Raw genomic sequence first — 17965 nt, 5'->3', positions numbered from 1 at the left:
TGAGACGATCTATTTGAAACGTATTTAAAAATAACAGAAGTTTAAGATGTCAACATTGTTTAGTAAGTGAAAGTAGTGATAGAGTATGTTTGAGACAAGGATAGTAGAAAATAATATAAAAGATGAACATGGCCTTGGAGGCATCTATAATGAGGATGATTCATTGAGCTATAATTAAACCCAGATTCCATTATAGCTATATGGTGTTCGGCACAGTGGCCTCTGTGTATGAGGCAGACTGGATATAATTCAGCTTTAGAAGTCGATAGAAGATATAGTGGATGATAGACTTGGCTTTCACCTAAGGGCTTTTTCTGGAGATGAATGAGATGACCTTCAAAAGTAAAAAGGTTAACATGTCGCTCATTTCCCTCTTTGAATAATCGAGTTGAGATTATTATCAGTCAGAAACAGAAGTGTTTTTCATCTAAGGCATGAGAGTTAAGAGTCTTTAATGGTAGAATACATATTCTTTTTTACATATCGAACTAAAGTTAACCTCTTTAAATGAGTGGAAGATCTGACGTAACTCTATTCATATCTACACATAATATTAATCATTTGTCTTAGATTTATACATTTTCCAAAGTGCCAAAAACGTTTGATTTCTGTGAATGTTAGATTTGGATTTTTTTCCTGCTTCCTGAAATAACGAAGATGTTAGAGTAAATCAATTGTAAATCCACAATATGGCTAAAAACTAGTATTGGGACATCTTCATATTTGTGTGTACTCTTGCAAATAGGACATCTAATATTTTCATCATATAAAAATGTGTCTGTCCAAACAAAGATGTTCGGTCTATGTATCACTAAACTTACCACGTCATGCATGGTTATGCAATAATATAACACCTTTGTATAATGTAAGAACATCATCTAGTGAGCTGTGACCACTAGATGGCACAAGCAGGACATGAGGCAGCCAATTATAGAGTAGATCATTTTAGCAGGAGACGGTGTTAAAGCTGTTACCCCTAAAATAGTTTTTTAAGGATAATGACAACATCTTGATTCTTATTGCCTCCAGGCACCAAGAGCCATGTCAAACACTCCATTTTGTTTACTTACTTTAGTGCAGTGAGAAACAAGATGAAATAAAAAGCTGGTAAATACATATTTCTCAGGAGTGATTCTGAAAATGACACTTGTGGTTGAATCAGAACTCAACATGTGGTAATGATAACACGCAGCGGGGGTCTGCTCTCCACTATCAGCCCATCTAATGTAATCTGTGTTGCCTCTTGGGTACAGTACAGCGTGAAGGCCGCATAGTAATCTTCCCAGATGACTTTTTCTATAATGTAACTTGCACCAAGTAGATTTTCTCAGTGATGGATGAGCCACAGAACAAATGATTGCACTAGCGGAGGCTCCTCTCTAAAGGTTTCCCTTGTGTCCTTGATTTCATTGCTCTCCCCCCTCAGGCTGTGTTATCTATCACTGTTTGGCACAATACATCTTATTGAAGAGCACACGCACACACACTTCACGCACACACTCACGGACGCACGCACACACACACCACACCACATACTGTATCTGTTATAGTGACTGTGATTGTTTCAGGATTTGTGGATTTTAAATTGTCCAATTTTAATTTAAATCAACATTTTAATATTAAATGTGGGTTATTTATTTACTTTAGTAAGATAGAGGAAGTTTTGTGTTGAAGGGGTTATGGCAAAGTTGGCCATTTTATAATGACATGTTTTCAAGTCATCCCGAAATGACTAACAGAGCCGGAAGAGGTGTTGATTTCAGATGTGTCAGAAACCTTTAAGTAAAAATCCAAAAGCATACTTCTATTGTGCACATTAACACCACACACCATATATACCCATATACACACATATACACACATATACACACATACCCCCCCCCCCACCACACACACATACACAGCCTGCTTCCTGTATTTATTATGCCACATTTTGAAAACTCCATTAGTGACAGTTAGAAAATAATTATATGAAATATACATGCATTTCAATAAATGTTCATAAAGAAAGAGTGTTGTGATTTCTAATAGGTTTTTCTGCAGTGTCCCTTTAGTTTACTGACACATATTAATTAGACGCAAACAAGACACCTTCATTGCTGAAAACACAGCTCAGAATTGTATTAAATGCAATGTAATGTAATGTATTCAAAGTATGCAAACACAGATGGAATAAATTGCATACACAGTTATGCACAACATTTTAGTGTCCATATGAATATCTCAGGTGGTTTCCTCGTGCATCTTTCCTGTTTGTCCTTGCAGACCCAAATGGAGATGGAGCAGAAGGAGGATTCTTCAGAGATGTTGACCGCACTGCTTGTGGTGGCCTTTTTGGTTGATGTCATTTGTTTTTGGAACTTTAGAGCATTTATAGTTCTTTGGATACCTATCTTTTCATGAATGTAGGCCTTCCTCATCATGGCCATTTCCTCCTGTCATCAACCATAGCATCCTTTTCCTCTTGAAAGGCCTTTCTTTCCATAAGTGGTTCCCTGAGTTCTTTGTTAAAGGTTTCTCTTTCCTTTTTAATGTAGTCCTTCTCCAACTGAAAGGTATTTCATTCCTCAGCACACTCTCTCTGAACGGCCTCTCTCGCGCGGGTCAGGCTTTGCTTTTCATCTCCAGAGCCTCCTTCATGATGTTTAAATGTGTCTCTTCACATAATGGTTGGTGCTTCTGCTTCTGTCTGCTGCTCCAGCATGTGGTTCTCCACAGGGAACCAGCTGGCTGTTTCCTGCCACAAATTGTTGCTTTGGGGTAAAGCAGCGACTGGCTCTGCATCACTGGAGGCTGGAGGGGAGAGTACTTAAAACCACCATTGGTGAAGAAACAGTTAGCCTCGCTGTACTCAGGGATGTCGTTTCTCTGAAACTGCTGGACCTTTTCATCAGAAGTACCCTTCACCATGTGCAACCACCAGGTGGTTGTTCTTGCCAAAACACTTTAGGTGAATAGAGATTTGTCTATTCTACAAGGAAGAGAAAATCAGCATTGACTTGATAACAAGTGATGAACACATTTTTTTATTTAACATCACCTTTTTGGTGTAGTTCAAACCAACCAACAAATCTTACAGTTCACTTTTTTTAATTAAATGTTAACAATCTCAATGAAAATGGTTGAACTAAGCCCAACCCGTCTGGAAACCTGCAGTTCAACGGTTTTTATTCCCAACTACTGCTTATCTCAGAGATACAGAGATCTATCAGGAAAAACTTTTCCTTGCATAACAATCTCTTTATTTGAGATATATATTGCAAGGGGGAGACAGAAGAGAGGACATTGCCTGTAATGGTTGACAGGTTCGGGATTCAAATCGGTTTACTAGGCAGCTCCAACAACTGAGCTATCCGGCAGCCCTCACTTTACATTTTAACTATTTTAATACTCACTACCCAAAAAGATGGGTCCTCCTGTAAAGGATCAAGACAGTTTCAGGGTAATAATAAGTGAAGTACTGTTCGCTATGTGCTGGTGGTTGTTCTTGCCAAACCACATCAGGTGAATAGAGATTCATCTTTAAGGAAGAGAAAATCAGCATTGACTTGATAAAAAGGGATGAAGACATTTTTTTTAAACTAACTTTTTTGTGTAGTTCAAACTAACGTACAAATATTACGGTCAGAGATATAGATTCAGCCAGGAAACACATAGTCTTAACATTTTAACAAATGTAATAGTTACCTACAATTTGATTGCTTCAACGCCGGCTTATTATATTATCCACAAAAGGCATTTGAACATATACAATTCTTGATCACCACATTCATAAGAGTGGTTTAGTGGTTTACACACACACACACACACACACACGCACACACACACACACACACACACACACACACACACACACACACGACACGCCACACAGACGACGCACGCACACACACACACACACACACACACACACACACACACACACACACACACACACACACACACACACACACACACACACACACACACACACACACACACACACAAACACTTCCTGTAAATCACTTTAAGGTAATTTGTACGGGGCTTTAGCTCATCAGGCCATGGCCATTTGAGAGGCATGTGTGATGATGTCTGCAGCAATGTTTCAGATATTATTATGACACACCGTGGTACTAAAACTATCGCGAAGAATCTCCAAAGTGTTGACACACGACAGTCGGTCAGATGACGTTGCATTAGCGGAGTGGATTATTAGCAAAGTTAACTATTACAATTGGCACTAATTTCCCAAGGGCTCTTTAGGAGTACAATGAAACTGCGCTCTGGATAATCTGTGCCTTGTGATTAAATTGGTAATCAACTCTCCTAAGCAATAAACACATAGTTTGGTAATTAATTATGAATCAGCCCCAGGTCATGGCCAGTAAATGTCTGCGTGAAATAAAATATTGCTGTCATATCTGTTACTTTGTTCTGTTGAGGGCACATGGTGTTCCCTAGAAAAACAAACTATTCTAATTGAATTCAGTAAATATACTGTCTAGATGCATACAAATGTAATATTCAGTATGGTGGAGTGTAAACCTTTGGTGTATGTTTGAGTTGGAAATGCAATTTTGTCACACATTTATTTTACATTTGCATGGCCTTAATAATAGAGATTGAGGTGGTGGCCAACTGAGGTAAAGGTTTCCAATAAATCAGGAGGGAAATGGTTTCTTGAAGGTTGGACAATCCACTTTGTCAGAAAAGAAATGAAGCTTCCCATTCAATCTCTCTGCCTGACATGTTCTGTACTTCACTCAGCTCTTTAGGGACTGCCTTAATGTCAATGTACGATTTGCTCTTTGTTCAAAGTCCAATTATCGTTCCTTTTTTTCTTGAATCTGCTCACTGTCACATTACTCTGCCTAACATGAATGTGTAGAGTATAAAAGCATGTGATTATCTGCGAAGTAGAGAAGATGAAATCAAACTTACATTTTAATGTTCTGTTCTTTGACTTAAAAACATGCTGTTGTTACTCATAGAAATAAATCAATATAATATCCAACAGTAAAAAGACAAAGGTTTTAGCCTTGTTCTTTTTTTGTTGAAACATATTGTAGATTAGAAACGGAGGATGATGGAATAAACTAAATGTAATGCTAAACTCACAATGTAAATAGTAGCATTCCCAAATTAAAATGTTTTCCAAAAACTAATTCTGACTTCTTAAAATATTAAACTTGTGGGAGTTTTTATGGGATCTTATTATGTACCGTTTTATTTGACAATGTTGCTGTAACACCGCCTCAGGTGGCACATTTCTCAGGTTGGCTTGAAGTGGATATTGTGTCGATGTATTCGGTGCAGCTTCACAATCTATTCCTGAGTTATGTTGAGTCAAATTGACCGTGAATACAAATATTTGGCAAATGATCTGTTAAAGCAGAAAATATTGAACCTTGATCAAAGGAAACAGGGGATAAAGTATGTGCTTCTTTGATGTACTGATGTGAAATCTGCAACAAATTAGGACTCTCGTTTCCAGCTTATTAAAATGAGTTTTTGTCTCAGCTAACATGCCAACAAACAAATGAAAGCTTTAGCGCAAGTTCAATAAGGAAGACCTAACAATGAGTCACTTACACGTCACTCTATTGCCTCTCCCCCCTCATTAAACATGTGGGCGTCATCCCTCAGCAGCCAATTGCTGCACACGCTAAAATCCTTAAAATGCCTGCTCTTCCTTCCTGTCAGTTGTCATTTCAGGTGACCACACGCAACCCTCCTCCACCCCTCTCGCCTCCCGTCTCCTCCAGGACAAAGCTAAACCTTCCTCCTCCAGACCGGTCCTACCTACTTATCACCACCACCAGTGTCTAGACCCCGGGGATTTTCATCTGAGCGGTTCTTTCCCTCTCGAATGATTATCCTGCAAACCAGGGCCTAATCGCCAAACACCATTCCATTCTCCTGTTGTATTATCATGGTAATCATTTCATTTATATGACGTGTAACAATAAATATGTATTCCATACATCACGTCTCTCCGGTTTGAAATCCTAAAAGTTAAGTTCATGAGCAGAGGAGCTGTCCTACATAGGATAAAACAGCTTGAGGTAAATAAGATTAACATCAACGTTACAGCCAAAGTAATTGTTTCATAAAAGTTGCACTAGATAGTAAATGAGTTAGTCAACAGAAAACTCAACTATTTTGATGATTCATTATAAACAATGTATTTATTAATGGATAATAGAACAAATAATAAAATAAGGACAATTTAATAGATAGTGAAAATAATAGTTAGCTGCAGTGTAGTTTCCACAGTTTTTTGCAAGTAAATGTTATTATAAGATCAGAGGCAAGTGGAAGAGACACAGAGATGTTTCAGTCTCTGTGTTTCATTGAGATAGAAAAAAATAGTTGTGCTTATAATGCCATGAAGCCATAGAGCATGCTTTTGGAAAAGCGGATGTTAAACCCTTACAAATCTTCAACAGATACCTCTGTAGAAACACTAATACAAAATGAATCACACAAACTAAAGAAGCAGGCCTGAATTATCGGTGCGCCTGCATTTAGTACCAAGGCTTTTGGTACTTGTTGGACTGTTACATTATTTACACACCCAAATTCAACTTTTTGAATTTGGATGAGCATTTTTCTCTCGAAATAGATTCCAAAACACACAGGAGTATTAGATCTTATGGTTTCTACAATTATCTTTGAAGAACTTGTAAAGCTTCTGCTGTGTGTGAGTTCCCACTCTGCAAAGGCATCCAGTCTGTTAGCAATGAGTTGCTGATGCACTATGGCTGACCTGCAGGCAATTTCCTCTGCCAAAATATCTGCTAAATGAACTGAGACTGAACTGAGACTGAACTGAGGATAAACTCCTAGCCTACAGCAGCTCCAGATAAGAGTCTGTGGAGAATAACAAGAAAGTTAACCAAAAACCCAGAATAATTTTCTACAATATTTAACTTAAAGAAATTGAAACTCCCGCTCTGAAAACTAGAGCACATATCAGGCCTACAAGTACATCCATTTATTACCGTCATTCCTGCTTCTGCTTTTGAGGCAATCTTCAAGTTGAATGTCATCTTTCCTAGCAGTCATTCATTCACATTTCATACTGTACGTACAGAGAAGATAACTATTCTGAGTGCCAGTGCCCTCTGCTGTTGCTATAGGATGTTCCTATATTCTGCAAAGCTTCATGGAGCAGCAGGCTCAATCAGGTTTCAAGCTGATTTTTTCGCTGCTGTGGCGTGACTCCATCCATTGTGCATTGTGCGTGCTGTGTGAAACTGAATAAGAGAACATTTCAGAAAATATAAAGGGTACAGTACGTAGCATGAACACCGGATGAAAGTTGTACCTTGACAAGAAACTGTACCCATTTAACCCAGCAAGTCTTTGCCCAGTTTCTTTATGCAGGGTTTTCAGGTGCGGAGTGTCGACTCCGTTCACTTGAAAAAAGCTTCCAAAACATGACAGATTGCCGGGGATGACTGCACTCACTCCAACTCTCTAGTATTTATTTAATTGAGGCTTCAAAACACTTCTGTTTGCCACTGCATTTTGTTAGAATAAATGTTGGGCTATTTATTTGTATCGTGCACTATGCTGCAGCCTTTTTATTTTTATGTTCACACAGCTTCATTTGAGATAAATACATCCCATCAGAGGGCGCACAACATCTTCAAAGACACCTCTCATCCTGCAAACTATCTGTTTGTCCTCCTACCCTCGGGGAGGCGGCTCAGGAGCCTCCGGTCCAAGACCAGCAGGTTCAGGGTCAGCTTCTTCCCCAGGGCTGTTACCCTGCTGAACTCTGCCCGCTGATAGACTCAAGCCCATACCCACCATCCACCTGTTTATATATTTTATATTTGATTGTCAATGCCGTTTACACTGTACTGTATATATTCATCTGCTTATAGCCTATTTATAATTATTCTATTTATAAAAATTCCATGTATAATTATTCTCATTATGTAGACTCCTGCACTGCTATTTTGCACTTCTGGTCAGATGCCTAAACTTACATTTCGTCAGTAGTACATGTACTATGTAATGACAATATGTTGAATCTGAATCTGAATCTTATTCCTTCTTTCAATGCAGCATCACCAGTCTTTTTATGTCTGTAAGTTCAAATATGTTGGTAAAGAGTGGATATGGGGAAATGCTGCAGAAATACATTTTTCCAAAGGATAATTCCTCCCGACTTTTCCTGTAGCAGCTCCATCAGGATGACATGACGCGACAAGACGCGTCTGACTCACTTTCAGAATATACTACATCAAAAACGTGACTTATCCCATTACATTACATTTGGCTGAAGCTTTTATCCAAGCTACTTAAAATAAGTACAACAATCATAGAAATTCAAGTCATACCATTGTAAGTGCTGGTGAATTAGTAACAAGACCTAAATTAACTTTTTAAGTGCTTTTTTAATTACATTTTATATCCAAATTTTGTATTACCAAGGTACAATCGAAACGGTTTTCTATCATAGTTTTCAGTTTGCGAAGGAAGATATGCAGAGTTTCTACATGATGTCAATGGGGAGCTGATTCCACCACTGAGGAGCCAGGATAGCTAACAGGCGTGTTTTTGAGGGGTACCTGGGTCCCACTCGCAGTGATGGAGTGGCAAGCTGGAGTGTTTAGTTTAACCAAGGCCTGCATTGGCTGATCCCCGCACAGCTCGGAAGGCTACCAGAACTTGGGGAGGTCGAAGACCAGTTTGCTGGAGCATTCTGAATTAGCTGTAGAGGTCGGATGGTAATATATCCCCGGATTTTTCATCTCTTGGTATCCTGAGGCCTTTTTTGTGACTTTGGTTAATTACAAATGACCTGCTAAACTAAGGACATTCCCATCAGTTTCAAAGTGCTAATTAATACATGTTGGCTTGCTGACACACTCAGATGGTAAACATGTCACCTGCTACCCGTCAGCCTGTCAGCCATTTCAAGGTGGGCATGTTAGCATGCTAATGTTAATTTTAAGCTTCACAGTGCTGCTTTAATGGCTGTGTACTCTTAAACCTGCATGGAACTCAGCAGAGGAAGAAAAAGAGGGGGAAAGGCCCATTGCATTTATACATAAGATATCTTTAATTAAGGCGTCCAAATTTGAGCCATTGTTTTCAGTTATCGACTGCACATGTGAAAGACACATTAGTCTTGTTGTATTGTCTTGTGTTATTATTGCATTACGTTTTGTTGTCCTTATTATTGAAAGTTGCATTAAACATAATCTTGCCATGCCACAACTGGACGCACACATTGCAAAACAACCTTTTTTTATTTAAATGTTTCACATTAAAAACACACAATGTATGCTGCATCACAAAATGAGAAAAAGCTGTCCTGCGATAACAATTGAAGCCAAAATAGAGAGAGAAATCAGCCGGTGTCGTTATCAGAACGAGAAGTGAGACACATTTGTCTCGCCCCCCCGCAGGCTGAAGATTGTGTTCATCTGAAGCGACAACATGAGATACACACAGACAGTAGGTTGAGCCACAGATGGGAAATCATAATTCAAACAGTCTCACAAAGCACTTGAATTCATTCCTACCTGTAATGTACATAACCATGATGACAGAGACTGATCATGGACACTAAATCTTCCACATATTCTCACACAAGCTTTTGGTGAAAAGCCGTATATATGCAACTGTTGCTGAAGACACAGAAAGTTCAGAGAGGTTCAGGTGCTTACAGCAAAGTGTGTCTTCCATTTTTAGCATGACATTCAACAACCGTCAAATGCTACTGCCTGTAACATCGTCAACCACTGAGAGAGTAACATTAAGGAACAAAATGACAAATGTGAAGTCACTTCTGGACATTTTTTTTTTAGAACAATTCTGCTTCAGACATGTCTGTGGTGCCTGCTTTTATGAGAAAAAAACAGAACACAGATATTTACACCATATCACAGCCGACCCTGTATCCTTACCTAATCCTGGCTGAACCCATCGTGCTTTTGTTTATTGTTTTGTTAATTGCCAGAATATTTTGTCTTTATTGGTGAAGGACAATATGACTTTAATAAAGAGGTATGAGCTGTCTTAAACATTATCCTCACTTCTGCTAATGAAAAACTGTTCAAAAACGCATATTTATTCGATGCAACATTTTCTACACGGCTTGTTCTCTGGCAGGCAAATAAATTCAGATTTCACCTCTGAGCTGGGTGCTGCTTTGGGTGCAGCAGCCAGAAGCCAGCGAGTCATTTATTCACATAAATTAACAGTAAGTGTATGACATCCCTTTAAAGATGTCTGTGGGGAACAGTTTAACACCCCGGCAATCAGGTAAAAAACATGCCTTTTAGTAAACTGATTCAACTGAAACTGACAGGTGAAAATAAAAATGCTGCCTGCATAATGACTTTTCTATTTTCAGAGAGCAAAGGTGTTTTTTTTCCTGCTCATACATCACCAACCACCGATACATCGCTCATTAGAATCGTTTTTTGAAGGTTTGGTCACATCTGAACTATGATTTCAAACAACCATATGTTCAACCTGTACATTCTAAGTTTATATCTCACCTGGGCCCTTTTGCAGGCCTGTCCTGCAGTTAGAGAGAGACAAATGGCACACATGTAGAGTAAAGCAACACTGCATCAGCAAAGAGAGCAAGAGAGATCGATAGATGCATGCAGTTCAAAACCAGTTTGTACAGTTCATTTGGCAGTGAGCGACATATGAATGTGTTTGTAACATGGATATGCTGCACAGGGGAGAACCCCATTGTGGGATGTCAGCCCACCCAGTTTCTGCTCTTCTGTGTGCGTCTATGTGGAGACCCCACTGCAGGTCTGGCCCAGCGGAGGCTACCGTCCCACCAGAGTACAGTGCAGGGTGACAGAGAGGGCTGATAAGTCCAGCCGACAGCTCTTTAATCCCCATTAGTGCCTCAGATAGGGCGGTGTGACAGAGCGCAGCGCCCCTCTGTTCTTGTCCTCGTCTCCTCCCCCCCTGTTAGGGTCCTGCAGGTTGCCCTATGTAGCGCCACCCAGTGGAGGCAGCCTTTGGATGTGTGGGGCTCTGAGGGGCGGGGGGGAGGGCCTCAACAGGCAATCTCCTCCAGGGTGCCCAGCGTTGTCTGCAGGGGGACGGTCACAGTGTGGCTGATGGACTCCGAGTGGTTTGCCACAGGGTCACAGGAACTCTGGGAAAAGAATGAAAAGGCGTGTATTGTACTTTCTTTGCTAATTCCGGTTAAATGACCCAGAAGTCTCCAATTGCAGCAACGATAGGAGCTTTGAAATCTCTGAATACTAATAAAAGCATTTTCTCATTAAGCATAAGGTTATGCAGAACAAATGCAGTTTAGAAGAAAGACAACAAGTCATTAACAGGAAGAGTATGAACCTGTCATGAGTTTGCACAGCTCGGTAAACTCCAGCCTCTGTGGGCTTTATTTGGTCGAACGGATAAAATAGGCTGGGCAGCTTGCTGAAAACTAGCTACTGTAGTGTACATGCATGGTTGTTAACAGATCAAAAAAGTAATCGGACTACATTAAAACAAAAAATGGTCTATTACCATTGACTTCTGCGCGCCATGACCGTTATTAAGCACTTTTTACTAATAAGCTGCCATGGTAACATGACACAATAACCTGTATTTTTTACATTTTAGCAGTAAATGGACGTATAAAATGAGAGTAGTTCACTTTGCGCAAACAAATCCACTGATCTTAGTGGATGTATTTTGGTCCTTTGTTGGGAGAAATAGGTTAATTACTTTATTTGTGCGTTTTGAACAGGGTGCTGCCACTGAATCTGCAGCTCCTTCACTTTTTCAGCTAACTTAGCCACATGCTTCCAAGTGATGTCCAGGGACATTATTTGACCATCCTAACACTTCTTACCAACTGACCTGCACATTACGTCATGCAAAGGCCATCCCAACCTTCTCCTTTTGCTGAGCTTTGAGTTTTGATGATTTAACTCAGATGTTGATGGATGTGTTTGTTAAGAGTTCCATCAGAGTCCTAATTTCACTTTTTAAGAGGTTCTCCAGAGAGCCAATTTGTCCTGCACACAACCTGGGTGCTCTGTCTGCATGCTTGGGTGGAGGGGTAAGGATAGGGCAAGGTTTGATATGCATGGTCAGAGTGTGTGAAATAACAATGTATCTACACGCTACACTTACACAGCACTCTGTGAGAAAGATTGACAAGTGAGGAGTTGAAGGTCGCTCTTACCACATCCTCTCCATGACTCTCCTCCTCCTCCTCTCTACTCAGTAAATCCAACAGTCTGTCTTTTACCACCTGTAGATCGGGAAAATAAATGTCAATAGGCGTAGCTCAGTCTGATATTCGAGAACTCAACTTGTAATTAATGACTGCACAGGAACATTTGACCCCAAAGTAAAAATAAATGAGGAGGTTGATATGGCAACGCCATTTAAGCTGTTAAATTAAGCCTTAGAGCTGCGTTTGTCATCAACATGAGGGTATCATCTCCCAATGACTTCTTTATGGTAATAATAAAAGAAAAACACTTTAAAATGACTTTTTCTTGTATATTTTCTATAAGCCTAGGGGAGACAAAGACTTTAATGTGCCTGTCAGAACCCTGTGCAGCCCATAGCAGCGTGGTGAGCTCTAAAGAGGGCGAGACAGTAAAGCAAAGGTAATGGAAAAAACACGAGCACACTTTCTTTCATCTCAGCCGCCTTTGAAGTAAATATATAGCTCTTGTATCAGCTACATGAATTAGTGACTTTGTTTCTTTTGTCACCTTTCATGGTCAAGGCAATAGCTCTTCACTGCAAAACCAGAAAACAAGAGCTCTGAAAATGTTATGTACAGACAAAAGCTGTGAGAGCCTGCAGAGGATTGTGTGTGGGTGTAATTCGATGATTTAACAGTGGTGAAAATAGCAACTTGAGACTGACCTCATAAGCATAGTCAAAAAGCTCTAGGATAGTGAGGATGCTGGCTCCAATGAACAGACCCATCTGGCCTCCAATATCACCTGTAGAAGGGCACAGCCACAGGAGAAGTGTAAAGAAGAATAGAGGAAAATAACTTATATGTTGAGACTTTGATGTAGGAAAAGATTTAGCAAAAGTTGTTTGACACACTGGAAAAAATGCTGCTCCAAAAACAAGTTAAACAATAATGAAAACAAGCTGTTTTCACTTGAAATAAGGACACACATCTGCCAATAGAACAAGTGAACATTAGCTTGGTTAGATTTCTTGAAATAAGATTGGATATTTAGATAAATCAGATCTTGACCAGAATCAGGAAATTCTGTGTTACAATATAAGCCGCACATGCTCAAAAGTGTTCTGTTTTCTAATGTTAGTTGGTGATTTTCTAATAAATGTCTAAAAGATTAAGTGTTTCATCTGAGATACAACTCAAAATACGATTTTTTTAACTTAACAAGTTGATGCATTATCTAAAAACAAGACCCGATATCTCACTGCAGTGTTACTTCTGAAGTTATTATGTCTTATATCAAGTGTAAAGACATATTCTGACTAGAAATTAGACAAATATACTTGGCAAGATTTCAAGTTTGGAGTGCAGTACACCTCAACATAATTGTGGGGCAAGAAAAAGTGAAATGCAAATAATTGGCCACAGCAAAAACACATTTAGACTCAACACCAATGTCTCCTGAGAACAACGAGCCAACATAATAGCTTTTTATCTACAGCTGAGACCCAAACCCAGACCCTACCCATGTTTTTATGACCCCACTCAAATGAACTGGTAATGCCATAACTATGGCTTTTTTCTATCTATTGTTGACCATTAGCTTGAATGGCTCATGCTTCACTTTGGCTAACTGCTGTCTGTGTCCCTGTTCCTTTTGGCTTTTTATTTATAGTTGTTACAACTTTTATAAAAAATTATCAATTGCAGCTCAGTGCTAGCAAAATCACAACATTTCACGGAGCCAACATTTTGTTGATAACTGTCACACACACCATGACCTTACAACCAGGCATCTATATATTACTTATCCAAATCTGCTGCCAAGATGGACAATTTCCTTTTATTCATTCAATAATTGTAAAAGTAGCATGACTGAAGTAGACTGAATTCAGGTTTGGAAAAAAAGGTAACATGAATCTTACCCAGCAAGCCAGCGACCTCGTAAGCTTTTTTTTGCTCGATGGTCTCGTAGTTCAAAGCCTCAAAGAACACGTCCAACACCAAGATGTTGTCTCTGCAAAGGTATACATTGGGCATTAATCTTAATGTGAGTGAGGACTTGGCAAGCAACACAATCAGCACCAGTCTATCCATGTTCTACCAAGCTGAGCAGGCAAGGAAACACAGCCAATGTGTGGGCGGAGGACAAGCTCACAGTAGCTCATCTTTTCATAGGGATAACAGTATTTTGAGTTTTTAATTAAAAGGCCTATATGAGACAATGTTGTCAGCAAAGAGGATGAAAGGTCCTCTCTGTGGTCATTTGGAGACTTTGTAGAGAATCTGAATTGGTGGTTGATATGAATGTTTGCTTGGGTTAGTGTTTTCAAACTGAATGAACGTGGTTGAAAAATAGTCTAAAATATGATCAGCTGCACTCATTGTGCCTCACTCAAAATGATAGTTACTTGTATCCTTTTGTAAAAAACGAAATCAACGAAGATTGCTTGGAATTTACGAGAAACCACACATCATATCTTTGTGAATTAGTATTGTTTTTAAATTGCACAATGATGTATCTGCAATTAGCATAGGGAATAAAGGATCTGAATGTTTTCTGGCATTTTCCCATCAGAGACAACCCATTGGTGGAATTGTTGCTTATCAGTTTGCAAGTGGTTTCAACTGTTCATTTATATCTTAATTAAAGCATTAATTTATTCCAAATACACATAATTATGTTTATTTGTGCAGCAAATTTTCAAGAGCAGTAGTCACAAAGTTCTTCACAACAAAAGACAAAATAGAAAAATGCAACAAAAAAAAAAGAACAGACTTGAAATGCAAACTTCAAGCTTCAAGAGACATTTAACAAGCAAGTCGAAACAAAGGGATCTTGAGCTGCTTTTTAAAAGACTCCACAGTGTTCACAAATCCTAAGACCAATGGGAGCAACTTTTAAAGCTTAAGAGCTCCAACCTCAAAAACACATACCGGTACTCCTTTAGTATTTAGCCTGGAGCAAGGAACACCGAGCAAACAGAGGACAGCAGTGGCCTGCTGCTGATGTGGGGCTGCACAAACCCACAGGTGAGTGTAGCCCAGGCAGGTGAAAAGTAAATTACATTATTCAAGAAGGAAGGACATTTACCAATAAAAAAACAGTTCCAAATGGTAGAGAGAGGAGACATTCAAACCATTTACATTCGGGACAAGACTCAAAGTCTGGTCCATAGAAACATCTGGATTATTGAAGGTATATCTTTTAAATGAATGGCGGAGAGGAAGCATGTTCAGAGAAAAAACCAACAGACCCAGGACAGAACCTTGGGGAACACCACAAAACATTGCTTATCAGTAATGGATACAAAACGGGAAGGTAAGAAGAGAACTCCTGAGATTATGAAATGATTCACACTCATTGTCTTTTACTATGTCTATGTTATTAGCAGTTAGGGATTTCTCCTTATCAACCGGACATAATGAGCAGAACCAGAGCATCACTTGGTGGTTTGTTACTGGCTACTTACGTGATGTACTTCTCAGACTTGTTGAACTTCTTCTGCAGGTAGCGGGCAGAGGTCTTACTGGGGATTTTAACCATGGACAGCTCTTTGTTGTAGCGGGTCATGTTGCATGGCGTCCTGCAGAGGCAGTTATTGCTCTCTACAGATGAGAGTTTGGCTTTACAAAGGAGGGGGCAATGGAGATGGGAGGTGTGTAGAATACGGGGGTAAATTGGAATGATATGTCGGAGGATTGGTTGAGGATGATGAACAGAAGGGATAGATGCTTTTTTAGAAACAAAAGGAGACATCTTAGAAAGAGAAGCTATACAGTAAGAAATAAATACAATTTTTTTTGTATTTTAAGGTATACTGTAGAGTCAGTATAAGCTTCTAAACACATTTGAATCTCAATCAAATACAAAATAAATACATTTATGCATTAATAAAACATCTTGCTCTTTTAATGTTGAGGATATATAAGTTTGTATTTATTTGGAAATTTCTTTTATAGGTCATTGGTCAATTTGAAGTATTTGACCAGTATTACACCTTTTCTTACCATTCGTTTTTCTAGGAATGTTTTCAGCGGGACGTTTTATTTTGGTTCCCAGAATTTTCTTCTGAAAGGTAGGATAACGTTCTTTAAAAACATTCTTGAAATGTTTGGTGATAACCTTCTTAAGATGTTTTTGATAACCTTCTTAAGATGTTTTTGATAACATTATTAGAACATTATGCCCTCCTGTTCTTAAAACGTTTTCAGCGGGAAGTTTTTGTTTGGTTCCCAGAATGTTCTTCTGAAAGGTAGGATAACGTTCTTTAAAAACATTCTGGAAATGTTTGGTGATAACCTTCTTAAGAATGTTTTTGATGACCTTCTTAAGATGTTTTTGATAACATTATTAGAACATTATGCCCTCCAGTTCTTAAAACGTTTTCAGCGGGATGTTTTATTTTGGTTCCCAGAATGTTCTTCTGAAAGGTAGGATAACGTTCTTTAAAAACATTCTGGAAATGTTTGGTGATAACCTTCTTAAGATGTATGAGCGCATACATCTTAATAACAAGTGCCGTTCAAATTCTATACATGATAGGAAAGGAGGTTTCAAACTTCCTTTATAACCTCCTTTAGCTTAGGAACCACTGAACCTCCCTTTCCGGGAACGAAAAAAAAAGTTTTTCCTTTTAACACCCACTGTAGTCTAAAGAAAATTTTGTAGGAAAAGTTTGTTTACCGTTTTTGAATTGAAAAAAAATTTCGGGCGTGATGTTCTATTTTAGACTGTAACTGGTACTGGGACAATTATAAAGCGTGAGTGTCGCTTGGAAAATAATTTTTTTTTATTGAATTGGACGACCTTTTGTAATAGGTTTTACGAACGAAGGTTTTACAAGAAGAAACCGAATAGTTACACTTTTAACTCCCTTACAGGATATTTTCTTGTAGAAATTACACCAATGGGGGTTGTTGCCAGGTTTTGTGTAAGGAATCTTACAACCTCCGTGTTTCGTAAGGTGGAAACACTGGAATAGTGTAATTTCACTTGTAAATATATTTGTGAAAGAGGGGGCGCAGTAGAGTCCGGAGGTTATCGTAGGACTGTTTGTAAAAAGTCTTAACAACGAACTCCTTACAAGAAAATAAACAATAGTACATTGTAACTCCTTTCGCACAAATATATCTTTTGAAGAAATTACACAAGTGGGTTGTAACAGGCGTTTTGTGCAGGAATTTCTTACACGTCGTTTTGCAAGGTGGAACAATTGTATAGTGTACTTTCTCGGAGTGTATTGTAAAGGAGTTTGTAGGAGACTTACAACGTCAATTTTTGTAAATACAGAATCAATTGGAATTTTGGAATATCCTTGTAATAAACTTGTTTATTTGTAGGATTTTCCAAGAAACTTGTAGTCTAATTTTGCAAAGAAATATTGGAAGATCTTGGTTATCCCATTGCATCAGGTTTACAAAACACTCTTTGCAAGGGGCGATCGACGCCTACCATAAATATATATTTGCAAACAGGAATTGTAGATAGTGACACTATATAGTTGGTAAGTTTGTTAGAAAATTTTCAACTTGTTTGGGGCTGTGTCGAGCCCTTCAGAACTGAAATAAATTAGTAAAGTCATTTTGATTGCAAGTATATAGAGACACTTTACAACTAATATTAGTAGTCAGCTTTTGACTTGCAAGTTTTGTTCGGTGTAAAACCGTTGAATTGGTGTATGCAAAATTTTACGAATTATTCGGTGGCCATTCAAAGTACTATATTAAAGAGGCAGTATTAGCCAACAAGGCACTTGCCGGCTGAAAACACACTACCGTTTACGACGGCGGACGGGTCCGTAACACCCCGTCGTAAAAGAG

At 38.9% G+C, this 17965-nt stretch overlaps 1 protein-coding gene across 1 annotated transcript in view; it reads right to left on the bottom strand.

The window, feature by feature from the left end:
* Positions 1–9812: 9812 nt before the first annotated feature.
* asic2 (acid-sensing (proton-gated) ion channel 2) overlaps positions 9813–17965 on the bottom strand; it is a 101479-nt gene continuing 93326 nt past the window's right edge. The window contains exons 6-10 of the mRNA XM_010792686.1: positions 15616–15769; positions 14068–14159; positions 12871–12950; positions 12173–12241; positions 9813–11131 (exon numbers count right to left, since the gene is read on the bottom strand). Coding sequence (XP_010790988.1) covers positions 11030–11131; positions 12173–12241; positions 12871–12950; positions 14068–14159; positions 15616–15769 — 497 coding nt within the window. The 3' untranslated portion in view covers positions 9813–11029. The remainder of the gene's footprint in view (positions 11132–12172; positions 12242–12870; positions 12951–14067; positions 14160–15615; positions 15770–17965) is intronic.

The sequence above is a fragment of the Notothenia coriiceps genome, unplaced genomic scaffold, assembly GCF_000735185.1.
Source record: "Notothenia coriiceps isolate Sejong01 unplaced genomic scaffold, NC01 NC01_scaffold00036518, whole genome shotgun sequence".
NCBI lineage: Eukaryota > Metazoa > Chordata > Actinopteri > Perciformes > Nototheniidae > Notothenia > Notothenia coriiceps.
The sequence above is the reverse complement of the archived record's forward strand: the minus strand, read 5'-3'. Positions and strand labels throughout refer to the sequence as shown.